The sequence below is a fragment of the Lacerta agilis genome, chromosome 8 (assembly GCF_009819535.1).
Source record: "Lacerta agilis isolate rLacAgi1 chromosome 8, rLacAgi1.pri, whole genome shotgun sequence".
Taxonomy (NCBI): domain Eukaryota; kingdom Metazoa; phylum Chordata; class Lepidosauria; order Squamata; family Lacertidae; genus Lacerta; species Lacerta agilis.
The window spans coordinates 10,519,704-10,533,002 of NC_046319.1; the positions used below are offsets into that span (position 1 = coordinate 10,519,704).

The window sequence follows — 13,299 nt, forward strand, 5'->3', positions numbered from 1 at the left end:
AAGTACAAGTAGATCCAGAGCTGATGAAGCGGCTGGGTCAAAGCCGAAAGGACGCTCAGTTGCGGATATGCCTGGAAGTGAAAGGAAAGTCCAATGCTGTAAAGAAAAGTATTGCATAGGAACCTGGAATGTAAGAACCATGAACCTTGGTAAGCTGGATGTGGTAAAAAATGAGATGGCAAGAATAAACATTGACATCCTAGGCATCAGTGAACTAAAATGGACAGGAATGGGCGAATTCAGTTCGGATGACTATCATATCTACTACTGTGGGCAGGAATCCTGTAAAAGAAATGGAGTGGCCCTCATAGTCAAGAGGTGCAATAGGAACACAATAAATAGTAAATCTGCTTATCTGCAGGAAGAAGGGCCCAGGTCCAGTCCACAGCAATCCACCACTTAAAGGATCATGTAGAAAGAATTGTGGGGAAAACATTTATCGCGGTGATAGTGTTAGTCCTACGCGGAATAGACCCACTGAAATTAATGGGCATGACTAACTTAGGTCCATCAATTTCAATTTATTTACTGCATTTGTAGCTCATCCTTTTTCCCCCTCCAGTGAACTCAAGTTGGCATGCACAGTTCTCCACCAATCCATAAATCATCACAACAACCTTGTGAGGTCGGTTATTCTGAGAGGGGCAGTGACCATCCTAAGGTCATGGCTGAGTGAGGATTTACAACTCTTAACATCTATATGGTAGGCTACATTTCAGCCACTACGGAATCGTAGAATTGTCAAGTTGGAAGGCACCCAACAGTCATCTGGTCTAACCCGCCACAAATCGTTGCTGTTAATGAACCTCTTCCCAGAGGAGCTCGGGGTGGCAAATACATCACTAAAACAAAAACACAGTTTAAACAGAGTCTCTCTGTCGCGTCGATCAATCCCTGCAAATACCAAAGGCCCCTGCATGTAGGCAAGCATCACCGAATTTCCAGGGTAGGCAAAATCCAGCTAGGCAAAATCTTTCTTTCTTTTTTCTGTCATTCTGTTCCTTCCCCTTCCAGGGCAAGCGGCCGGTTACCTTGATCGGTTTCAGTCTTGGCGCCAGGGTCATCTACTTCTGCCTCCAGGAAATGGCCAAGGAGGAAGGTGCGTGCTGGAGGGGGTTGGGGAGTCAGGGTAAGACAGCTGAGACACCGTTTGTTCTTCGTCAACAGTGTAGTGGTCCGTGGTCACGGGCTGTGTGTCTCAAAGACCCCTTACTATTTTTGTAGCAGGGTCTCCGCTTCCAGCATCCCAGGGCCGACCAATTAGCATGAAAAGGGACCTTTTGAGCCACTGAAAAGGAGTCTTCTCACCCTTTGTGCCAACAGGGGCCAATCGGAATGAAGAGAGGCAGCTCCAAAACCGACCATTTAGGCCAAACTTGGGTCTCCAGCCATTTTTGCACTACAATTCCCATCTTCCTTAACCACTGGTCCTGCTAGCTAGGGATGATGGGAGTTGCAGTCCCAACAACAGCCAGAGACCCAATTTTGAGAACCTTAGGCACACTGAAAGCACTAGGAGCTTCCTGCATTGCAGTGGGTTGGGCCAGATGACCTTTGGGGGTCCCTTCCAACTCTGTTTCGAGAGAATGGGGCGCAAGTTCTGCTAGGGAGAAGGAGAACTCTGGGGAAAACACAACTTGGCTCACTCCAAAGGAATTGACACGCGCAGAAAATAGATCCAGGTGAAAGGCGACGTGCGGAGATCTCGGGTTGCAATGCACCCTAATTATTATTATTGCGTAATTGTAAGATTATCACACAATCTTAAAAGAGGGTCTGATTACCACAAAGGGACCCTGCACATCTGAATTGGCCAGGGTCAATTCAGGGACCCAGCGAAAGGTGTATGTAACTTACAGATGCACTCCTGAAAGAGCCTGGTTTTGCTGCAGGCCTGTGCAGGTGGCAAACGCTGTCAAAGGGGAAGGGCACCTGTTTGCTTATAGAAGGTCCTGGGCTCAATCCCCAGCATCGTCTCCAGTTGGGCTGGGAATGCGCCATTGCTGCCAGTCAGCGCAGGCAGTATTGAGCTATCCGGACCCAAGAGTACCGTTCAGTATAAGGCAGCTTCTCGTTCTGATATGCAGCGAGAGGGAGTAGCAAAAGGCAGGGGCCACACCCTAAAGGCCTGTACATCATAAAGAAAGCATCTGCAGGAGGCCCTGTCCTGCCCAGTGCACTTTATTGGCCAGGTACATAACAGACCGGGCAACGTTTTACACAAAGCTGGTGCCGTCCTCCTCGAAGCGCCATGGCGTCAGGCTTCCTGGGATCTCCTCCAAGCCTCCCACAGAGGCTCTTTCGTCACGACAGCATCCGTTACTAAAAGTCCGCCCGAGCCGTCTCCGCATCCTCGCACACCATCCTGTTTTCTTCCCCCTTTTCCTTAAAAGTCGCCGTTCTCGGCTGCCGTTGCCCACCCCCATGCCCGACAGTTCTTGTATTTAACTTGGAGAGCCATCTGCCAACTGTTAACGTGAGCCGCAACCTCCCGTATTAATAGCTCCACTCGCCGGCAACGAGGAATCGAATGGTCACGATTGCGTGTGTGTGTGTTGCCCCCCCCCCCGTCTTCCTTGCCATGCCGCAGACGGTTATGCTGGGACAATTTGTACCAATTAATATAACGAGATGCACCCCCACCGAAAAGGGAGGGACCCTAAGCAATATTTCCGGGTGCTGCGTTGAAATTGCTGTGTGGTAGTACGCAGCGCGCAATGCCTGTTTTTAGCTTTGCTTCTTCCTGCCGCCCCCGGCCTCATTTCTCAGCCTCAAGGACATAACAGGATCAGGCCAATGTCCCCATTAGTCCATCCTGTTCTCACAGTGGCCGACTAGATGCCAATGAGGAAATCTGCAAGCGGTGCCTGAGCACAAGAGTCCTCTCCCCCTCCTTGTAGCACATTCACTTTGGAACTCCCTGGAAAACTTGTTTTCTCCTGCTCTGGAGGGTGGGACCGGAACCAAGTCAGCTTCAAGTCACAAGAAAGGAAATTTCCGACTAAACATCAGGAAGAACTTTCTGACAGTAAGAGCTGTTTGACAGTGGAACAGACTCCCACAAGAGGTGGTGGGCTCTCCTTCCTTGGAGGTTTTTAAGCAGAGTTTGGATGGCCATTTGTCTTGGATGCTTTAGCTGAGATTCCTGCATTGGAGTGGGGTTGGACTAGATGGCTCTTGGTGGTCCCTCCCAACTTTACAATTCTATGATTCTATGCCTCTTGGCACCAGGAAGGTGTCACTCCTTTCAGCACCTGCTAAGGACATTCTCTCAGGACTCAGCGATGGCCACCAAGATAGATGGCTTTAGAAGAGGATTGGACGAATTAATGGAAGAGAGAGCTATCGATGGCAAATAGGCATGATGACTCTGCTCTGCCTTTTTTGGAATCAGCATTGCTTCTGAATGCCACGGGAGGGGAGAGGGCTCTTGTGCTCGGATCCTGTTGCGGGTTTCCCTTTGGGGCACCTAATCGGCCGCTGCAAGAACAGGACGTGCAATTAGTGTGATCCAGAGGGCTCTCCTTATGTTTTTAAGTTCTTAAAAAGCCTTGGGTGCAGACAGGCTAGACCCAAACCACCAAGAGCTTTAATAAGGAAAAAGAGCAATTGCATTCAGCCCAACAGCAAACCCAAGAGCCAGCACGTTTGCCAAGGCACCACTGCGACGAGTTCCCTGGTTGAGCTAGCTGTGATTTTTCCAAGCTGTCTCCAAAGGCAGCCCCACAAGCACTGTGCCACAGTAGTCTAGCCCAGTGGCACATCCGTTCACAGCCCTCTTTCCCTTCTGCTCTTTTCGATCATGCATGCTTAAGACTGGGTGGCTGTGCAGGGGCCGAAAGATGAGATGGGGAGGAGGGAGGAGGAGAAGGTTGCCAGGCAACTCTGGCGACTGTTGATTTCCTGTTGCTCCTTCAGCATCCAATGTGCTAGGCAGTGGCTGTGTGTTGTGTGTGTGTGGGGGGGGGAGGTTCCATACAGAATGCACCCCATTCAGCCTGGAGCCTCCCTCCCCACAACCCCAACCTCACCACCACCCACTGTCCAGTCTTAAACAGGGGGTGGTTTTAAGGTCAGAGGCCCCAAGCTGCAAACACGATGATCACGTTACCTGAATGCGATGCTCACTAAGAATCCGTCCTCCCCTCATCTGAACTTCTTCTGCAAAAGAACCCTGCTGCTGTTCAAATTAAGATGAGTCAAATCAGGCTTATGAATTCCTTTTGGGCAGCAGAAATTGCTTCTCTCCCCCCCCCCCCCGCCAACTCCTTTTTTCTCTGGCGTGCACTTAGAATAAGTCTCATAATCTGCCCAAATTGGATCATTCAGAATGACAAATTGGAAGTGTCTTATCTTTTTTGTTTCCTCTTTACTCTCCCTCTCCCCTTCCGCCCTCCCACAAAAAAAGACCCTTCTAGGAAAAAATCCAAGAACTGGAACACAGATTGTAAATTGAGTTGCTCCTGAGGGCTGCCTGCAGCCGCTTTGATAGTTATTTGCAATCATTTTTTTTTTAAAAAAAATAGTCTTCCCCGTTGCTTGAGTACTGGTTGTACTGTGGGTGATGGGAGGGAAAAAGTAAATTTTAAAGGTTTCATCTAACTAAGTCCTACTGGGAGTAAGCACATTGAAGGAAATGGACCTAACTTAGCCATGTCTATTGGTTTTGATGGGTCTCCTCTGAGTAGGACTAGCATTGGGTACAAGCATGTATTATAGAATTGTAGAGTTGGAGGGGTCCCCCAACGGCCATCTAGTCCAACCTCCTGCTATGCATGGAGGGACGGACAATTAAAGTTGCTTAGCCCATTGAATTCAGTGGCACCTGCTCTCAAAGAGACATTCAGCCGCTCTCACTTGGGAATGTAAGAAGCTGCCTTATCCTGAATCAGGCCTTTGGCCTATTTAGCTCAGTATTGTCTACACTGACTGACAGCGGCTTTTCCTGGTTTCAGGCAGGGGATCTTTCCCAGCCCTACCTGGAGATGCCAGGGATTTGAACCTGGAACCCCCTGCATGCAAAGCAGGTGCTCTGCCCACTGGGCTGTGGCCCTTCTTTGAAAGAGAGAAAAAGAATCTAGTCCTCATGGTTCAGAATGAAGGCTGGACTTCAAATAATAATAATAATAATAATAATAATAATAATAATAATAATAATAATAAAAAATAGAAACATAATAATAATAATAATAATAATTATTATTATTATTATTATTATTATTATTATTATTATTATTATTATTATTAAAAAATAGAAACATAGGAAGCTGCCTTATACTAAGCCAGGCCGTGGGTCCATCCAGCTCAGTATTGTCAACACGGGCTGGCAGCAACGGCTCCCTGGGGTTTCAGGCAGGGGATGTTCCCAGCCTGGAGCTGTAGTTTGTTGAGAATTGTTAGGGCATCTCCCAGAGCTACAATTTCCAGAGTGTCTAACTGTCCATCCCTCTTCCCAGGAAACTTTGGGAACTGTAGCTCTGGGATGGGAATGTAAAGGGAGGCGGTCTCCTACCAACTCTCAGTAGCCATAACCAACTACAGCTCCCAGGATTCTTCGGGAGAAGCCAAGGTTGTTGAAAGCAGCATAATAGAGCTTGAAATATAAGGTGCGAATGTGCCCTTCGTTGGAGACAACCCTCGGTGGCGTCCATCTTGCTTGTGCGTTTCTTGCATTTATATCCCACCTTCTTCCTCCAAGGAGCTCCAATTGGCGCTCATGGTTCTCCCCCATCTCATTTAATCCCCACAACGACCCTGTGAGGTAGGTTAGGATGGGAAGCAGTGACTGGCCTAACATCACCCAGTGAGAGCTTCACGGCCTAGTGGGCATTTGAAACCTGGTCTCTCCTAGGTCCTAGTCTGACACTCTTAACCAACAGGCCACATTGGCTTTTGCTAGAATCTGGATAAGACTAGGCGTGCATTGAATCTGGATCCCTCTTTGAGACTGCATCCGTATGCATGGTTATGCGGCAGTGAGTCCCTGTGAATTAAAAGTGCAGCTTTCTTCTGAGTAAACACACACACACTGTTGTGTTTCGTGGCGCCAGATACCCCAAGCTGTGTTTCGAAAGCGGCAACCAGCCATTCCCAAGCTGCCGCCACGTCTCTAGAGCATCATCCTCCAAGGCCGTCTCACTGATGCTTTGTGGGGTGGGTGGGCTCCCTCTCTTCTCAGACTGCAGAGGCATCGTCGAAGACGTGGTCCTCCTAGGGGCACCGGTGGAAGGGGAAGCCAAATACTGGAAGCAGATTGCCAAGGTCGTTTCGGGTAGGATCATCAACGGCTACTGCAGGTCTGTAGGCCCTAAAAACGGAGGCGGGCGGGCTAGTTTTCTGTAAGCATTTGGAAAATTTAGTGTGTGGTTTGGATGGTCTTTCAAAAAAGATTGCTGGGTCTGATGTCTTTGCCTTGATATTCTACCTAGGAGGCGAGGGGTGTGTGTGTGTGTGTGTGTGTGAAGGAAGGAAGGAAGGAAGGAAGGAAGGAAGGAAGGAAGGAAGGAGAGTTAGGCACTGAATAGGGGCCAGTCCTGTGTTAAATGAAGCCAGAGTTGTCATGGTGGGAGTTAGGGGCAGTAAAGGCAAGTGACGGTCTAGTTCAGGGGTGTGATACCTGGCAACCTCTAGCTGTTGCTGGACCCAAACTTCTATCAGCTATTCAGATGGCATGGCTAATGGTCAAGGACAGATGGATGTTGTTATTCAGCAATATTTGCAGCTCCCCAGGTTTCCCATCCTTCAATTAGACCGTCACTTGCCTTCACTTGCCATCACTTGCAGAGCTGGCCCGCCAGGCTTTTCTCAGCTATCCAGCCAGCATGGCAAACAGCCAAGGAGGGATGGGAGTTGTGATGGCAGGAGCTAGGGGCAGTGAAGGCAAGTGATAGTCTAGTTCAGGGATGGGAAACCTGTGGTCCTCTAGGTGCGGTTGGACTTCCATCAGCCCCAGCCAGCATGGGCAATGCTCCAGGATGATGGGGCTGCAGCATCTGGAGAGTCACAGGGATCCCGATCCCTGGGTTTGGTGGCCCATCCGATTATGTGCTTCAGTTGGTTTAATGATATGGCTGCTCAGTAGTATTGGTTCCTTTTTCTACTCCCAGGGGAGACTGGCTGCTGAGATATGTCTACCGGACGTCCTCTGTTCAACTCAATGTTGCTGGACTTCAGCCAGTTAACCTAGATGACCGGAGAATGGTGAATGTGGATCTCTCGTCGATCGTAAGTAGTGCTTTCCAGACCTGCAGGCAGTAAACGTCAGTAACGGCTGCTGAATTCTCCCAAGTCAGAGGGCTATATTTTCAGACCTTTCTGGTTCCTGGACCCAGCTAGTGTTAAAATATAAGCAAGGATTCAGTTCCTGGACTAGCCAGTAAAGTAACAAAGGAAGTGGCTCCGTGCCAGATGGCAAATGGGAGCCCTGTGTTCCCTCAGCTCATCGCTAGGCAGAAAGACAAAGGCCAGAAGTTGAGAGTTGAGTTGCGTGAGTCCCAGCAATTTAAAATGCAACTTTTAAAAACAGATCAAAACAATTGCAAGAATAGGATGGGTTCTGAAAACATACCTCTGTGTCAGAGGCCAGGATAGAGGGGTGCATCTTGAGCATACAACATAAACTGCTTGGTGAAGCTGACAGATGCATCTCTGCGGGCTCAGGAGTTCAGCCCTCCTCTCCCTCAGCTGTCACTGGGGAGCAGCCGTTCCGTCACACTGGCTCCGTGGGAAAGACAGAAGGCAGAAGGCTCAGTGCATCAGCTCTGCTGTGACAGACTGGCTACCCCAATAGGCATCACCTCCCACCGAACTGTGCCAGCTGCTCATTAGAAGAACAACCAAATAAGAGTTGGTGGCCTGTTTGATTTTTCCTCCTTCCCTCCCTGTCCCATTTTCCTTTTGTGTCGTGTCCTGTAGTTTGTAAGCCTATCGGCTTGCACTTACTGATTGTACATGAGCCACACTGGGAGCCAATTCAGCCGAGGAGCTGGGTGCAAATGCTCCAAATAAAATAAAATAAACTCAGGGGTTAAAGTGCTCTCTCCTGGGCCGCCACAGCTACCAGGTTCTGAGGAACTGCCAAAAGGCCCCATCCCTGCTAATCTCAGTGTTTGAGAGGGTCGCGACTCTTAGTAGCAGAGTACGAACAAGGGAGAAAATTGATTTGGCAAACCTGCTTCATTCACGCCCCCCGAAACAATCTGCAGATTGAAACGTAGCAATGCTTTATTCCCCTCCATACATTTTGAGCATATGTAAATCACATGGCTTCCCTCCCCCATCCCCAAGAATCCTAGGAACCGTACTCTGTTCAAGGTGATGGGAATTGTAGCGCCATGAAGGGTGGACTGTGGTCCCTGGGATTCTTTCGGGAAAAGTGATGTGCTTTCAGTGGATGTGACCCGTGACCGAACGTTTTGGACCGCTTCCCCGTGCAGGGATACGGTGAGAGGGAGAGTCTGTCTGCCATGACTCTGCATGATTAGCTGTTCTGGGCCTGCCTCCTTCCAGGTCTGCATAATGCAGAAAGATAGAAAGAGAGGTCTTACAGCCACCACTGCCCCAGTACCACAAGAGTAATGCTGCCCTCCTCTCACCCTTAGATTCTTCTCTTTTATCCCTCTGCCTGATTTTTAATTTCTGTCTCCTTAGCAACCAAACGGGGTTAAAAGAGGAGAACAGGGCCGCCCTTCCTACCTTCCGCTTCTCAAAATCCCCACCAACATCTGGAGTCTCCTTCCATTAAGCCCTCAACAGCCCCTTTTAATTAAAAGTTCTAACCTCTCCAAAACCGGGAAGAGAAAAAGACCGGTTGAGCCATATGGCTGCAGATTGCCTCGTAAAAAATGTGGATTAAAAATACGACAGGGAGCTGTTCGTGCCAAGTTCTAAGTGGCTTCAAATGTCAAAGTGTTCCCGACAAAACCTCAGCAGTGTAGGCAGATAGGTCCGTTGTCAGAAGCTATTAGACACCATAGCTATATAGAGCCTCCATTTCCACGAGCAGTAGACCTTCAAATAGTAGACAGGGCTGATAATGGAGGCAATGGAGTCTAGTTCTGAAAAGAAAAAGGCTCCCCACTGCTGTTTTATGACAAAAAAATGCATCACAAGGTCTGTCCCTCTCCCCCACCAACCTTTCTCCTCTTGCGCACCTGACCCTCTGCGCTAAAACTTTGTTCCTAACTGGTGGCATTGTTTAGGGGAAGGGTTGTGGCTCGGTGGCAGAGCACCTGCTTTGCATGCAGAAGGTCCCGGGTTCAAAATCTCCGCCGGCAGCATCTCGCAAGTAGGGTTGGGAAAAGACTCCTTTCCTGACACCCCCCCCCCCGGGGAGCCGCTGCCAGTTAGTGCCGGCAGTACTGAGCTAGATGACGAACAGGTCTGACTCAGGATAAAGCAGTTTCATGTGTTTAAGCCAACCTCATGGGGACTAGAGACCTTGCTTCATTTTTAAGAAAAGGGCCCTAGCTCAGTGACACAGCACCTGCTTGGTACGCGGAAGGTACCTGCATTGCAGGGGGTTGGGCTAAATGACCCTTGAGGGACCCTTTCAACTCTAGGTTCCTCTGAATCCCCCTGGCATGTCTAGGTAGGGCTGGAAGAGTTCGCTGCCTGAAACCCCGTAGAGCTGTTTCTGCTGGTCGTCGTGGACTACACTCAGCTGGAGTAACCAATAGGTCAGACCCAGCCTTGGGCATCTTCCTGTGTCCCTGAACTCTGCGCTTCTTTCCAGGTGAGCGGCCATCTGGACTACATGAAGCAGATGGACACGATCCTGAAAGCCGTGGGTGTCAAAACGAAGCAGTGCCGCCTGGAAGAGGAGGGTAGCCTCACCACTCTCTCCACTGAGCTTGAGGGGGGCCCGGTGCCGGTACCATGTGACGCTCAGGGAGAGCAATGCATCGTGGGAGAGGAAGGGCCCGGCGGTACCAACGAAGGCGACGTCAACGGTGATGACCACTGGGTGTGGGAGCCTGTTTCCAGCCACAGTTCGGGCCCAAATGACCTCCGTCCGCCAGCGGAGTCGGTTTCTGGACAGGGAGAAATCTCTAGTGCCACAAGGGACCAGGACGCAGCTGGGCTAGAAGAGCCTTTTCCCACCATCTTGTCACATTCCCAAGAACTTTCCAGCTCTGCAAGCGCCCCCTGACTCTCAGATAACATATGAGGTGACGGACGCAGCGTGATGGTTGTTGTAGTGTTTGCAGTGAGTCTTCCCATCAGCCCTTGCTGAAGAACACCAAAGACTTGCCTTTGCAGGAGCAGGCCAGAGATCGATCTAACAGGAGTCTCTGTTCCACGGCAGTCATCTGCCCCTGAGAACATCAGCTGCAGAGCATGATGGAAGTAAGCTGTCCACGGTTGTTGTTTTCCATGGTGTCTGGTAACTGGGGCGGGCGGGTGAGTAGGTGTCCTGCCCCCTGAGGATGGAAGCTTTCCACCTTTACTTGACAATGGCAAACAGCTCTCAACTTCTCTGTGAATTTCTACTCATCCTCCCAGTGCCCATCGCCGTGCCTTACAGTAACTCGCATACCATAACTCTGCATGGACAGGCCGTTGCACAGTGACAGAACAGCCTGACATTAAGAGCTGCTTGACAGTGGAACGGACTCCCCCCGGAGTTTGTGGACTCTCCTCCATTGGAGATTTTAAAGCAGAGGGTGGATGACCATATCTCATGGTTGCTTCAGTTGAGATTCCTACATTGCAGGACCTTGGGGTCCCTTCCAACTCTATTCTGTGACATCTCCAGGTGAGTGGTGGGAATGTCCCCTGCCTGAAACCCTGGAGAGCCACTGCTGGTCAGTGTTGATAATACTGAACTAGATGGACACAATGATATAAGGCAGCTCCTTAGGTTCATAGACCATCCCCTTTATTCACAATATTGAGGACTAGAACCTTGCAGTGTTTTTAGAGAAAGAGCCGTAGCTCAGTGGCAAAGCACCTGCAGAAAGTCCCAAGTTTCAATCTAGGACAGGGAGTGCACTGGAGACGTAGCAAGGTTCATATGAAAGAAGAAAATGAATGTACCTCTTTTATTTATAACTGCACAGGTTGAAAAGACAGGGGTTGGGTGGGGAGAGGGACAAAAGTTGTGATTTCTTCACTCCACCCCACCCCGCATATCCGCTTGCACAAACCACATCCGTTTGTTTTTCCATATTAAGTTCTGTGCGAGTCCTCTAAGGGAAACTCCAAAACATATTCCCGATGTGACATGCCCCGTTTCCCTGCTTGAGGCGAAATGGAAAGTGTTGCCCTGCCACCGAAACATCCCTTACCTAGGTTGCGTATCCCATCAGGCTTGGCATGACCCTTCAAGCTGTGGGTATCCTTGCTCAGGAAGAATGAGCAACCCCCCCCCCCCCAGGGGCACTGTTTGAAGGCACATAATTTAGCCGGCTTGCGGAGGAAGCTAAGCAGGTCAGGTTGGGGGGTCTGAGATATACGGAGGTGGCCTTATTTTACTGGGAAATGCTCCCCCGCCGCCACATGTAAGAAAGGTTAAGGGGCCAGTAAAATAAATAACAATTTTAAACGGTGGCGCTGAGTAAGACGAATTAACGTCTTGAATTATTTTACACACTTGGGACAAAAGGCTGTATTGGAATGAACCTGAGATTATATCCCCATGCATCACTGGGTCTCGCACCCTAGCTAGAGTGTCCCCACACCCGTATGTGAAAGATCCAGCCTGGTCATTAGGCCTTGTTTCATTTCACGAGAAAGCTGTCATCCAAACAGGCCTCTCACTGTTTTTAAATCCTCTTTACTGGGTGTTGTTGAAAGGGATTCTGGTTCCCATCGGCCCAGGGTAGAAGGAGGGCTGGTCCCTCTTCTGCTTTGTGAATCACGAGAAACAGGTGGCCTACCGGGCAGCGGAAAATGACTGCATCTGCTTCCTGCATCCTTAAGTGGACCCCCAGGCTATATGGCCAGTTTCACATGTGCAGAAGGCGAGGATTTGTACACAGGTGCAATCTAGATCAGGATGCAGTCTCTCCTGGGAAGCAGCAGGAGGTAAAATCAGGCTCACCGGTGCAGCCAGAAGCAATCTCTCCTCGAGTCTTTCCACGCTGCATCCAGATTTGGCACATACACAAACTGTAGGTGAGTCTCCATACAAAGGCAGCTTAAACCTTTATGCACCGTACAGCATACACCTCAAATCGATAGAAAGTGCCAGAAGAAAAGTAAGACCAAACAAATCAATTTGGGGAGAAGTAGAGTTCCTTGGAGGCCCTTTTACAGAAATTAAAGCAGTCTCTTCTTAGCAGAATCTAGGCGTTCCTTCTTTTAAAACACAGAACACACACCTCTCACTCTGCTGTTTCTGAAAATTGATAGAGAGATATGCAAACTGAAGGAGATAATGGTTAGCAAACCACATCCTGGGGAAGCAGGACAGGGAGAGAGAAGCAAACAAGCAAGAAAATTCAGATTCCCTGCAAGGAACCCCCAAGCTACCAGTATATCACCTATGCAAGAACTGACACTGGTTTCTTGAGAGGGCCTCCCTCACACCTGGCTTTAAAAAATAATAAATAAATAAATAAATAAATAAATAAATAAATAATAAAGTCTAGTTGTTTTTCAAATCAGAGTCAAGAACCCTGGGATGAATTTATGTGTCAGAAGAGGAGCATATATGTTGTTCTGCCAAGAAAGATTTCCAGTTCACATACACAACGATATAAATATAAATCCTTGAACAGGGATTGTCAATTTCATTTTGTCTCAGTTTTCCCATCTGACGTTTGATTTGCTCCATTTCTGCATATGTTGGTGGTTTTTTTTAAGAAGTCTGGATGAAGATTAGTGCATATTTTTCCTATAAAAATTGCACGTCTCCTATAGAAAAGGTTTTGAATGCAGTTTTTCCTAATGGATGCTTCTTTGCAAACAGCTTCCCCTAACGGAATGCCTTTCCTGTATGTTTTAGCTAAACATAACACAGTTTTTTACATGCATGCTCTAATGCCTACACACTCGTGCGCCCCATCTTTGGTTGGAGAGAAACTACGCTTCAAAAATCCGGAGAGACGCAAGTTTGGAAAGAGCACTGCATTTCAGCTTGCACATTCGTTTGAGAAGCACATCTCTGGTAGGTCTGCATGAAAATACGGCCGAAAGAGAAGCACACACACACACCCTGTTCCTGCTGCCTTTATATCCTCCTCCCTCAAAAAGCTCCATCTCTCAACGGTTCCCTCATCATTCTGCTGTGCTTCTGCTTAGCTGTTGTGCCTCACACAGAGTCGAGAGCATCTGACCATTTGCCACTGCGGTGGG

At 48.9% G+C, this 13,299-nt stretch overlaps 1 protein-coding gene across 2 annotated transcripts in view; it reads left to right on the forward strand.

The window, feature by feature from the left end:
* Nucleotides 1–10,568, forward strand: part of TMCO4 (transmembrane and coiled-coil domains 4) — a 31,321-nt gene extending 20,753 nt beyond the window's left edge. Inside the window, exons 11-14 of one of the 2 annotated variants that reach the window (XM_033159432.1) lie at nt 1,015–1,099; nt 6,179–6,296; nt 7,107–7,224; nt 9,734–10,568. In XM_033159432.1, the coding sequence (XP_033015323.1) occupies nt 1,015–1,099; nt 6,179–6,296; nt 7,107–7,224; nt 9,734–10,150 (738 nt within the window). In that variant the 3' untranslated portion in view covers nt 10,151–10,568. The remainder of the gene's footprint in view (nt 1–1,014; nt 1,100–6,178; nt 6,297–7,106; nt 7,225–9,733) is intronic. The other variant, XM_033159431.1, reaches the window with a different exon arrangement.
* The last annotated feature ends 2,731 nt before the right edge of the window (nt 10,569–13,299 follow it).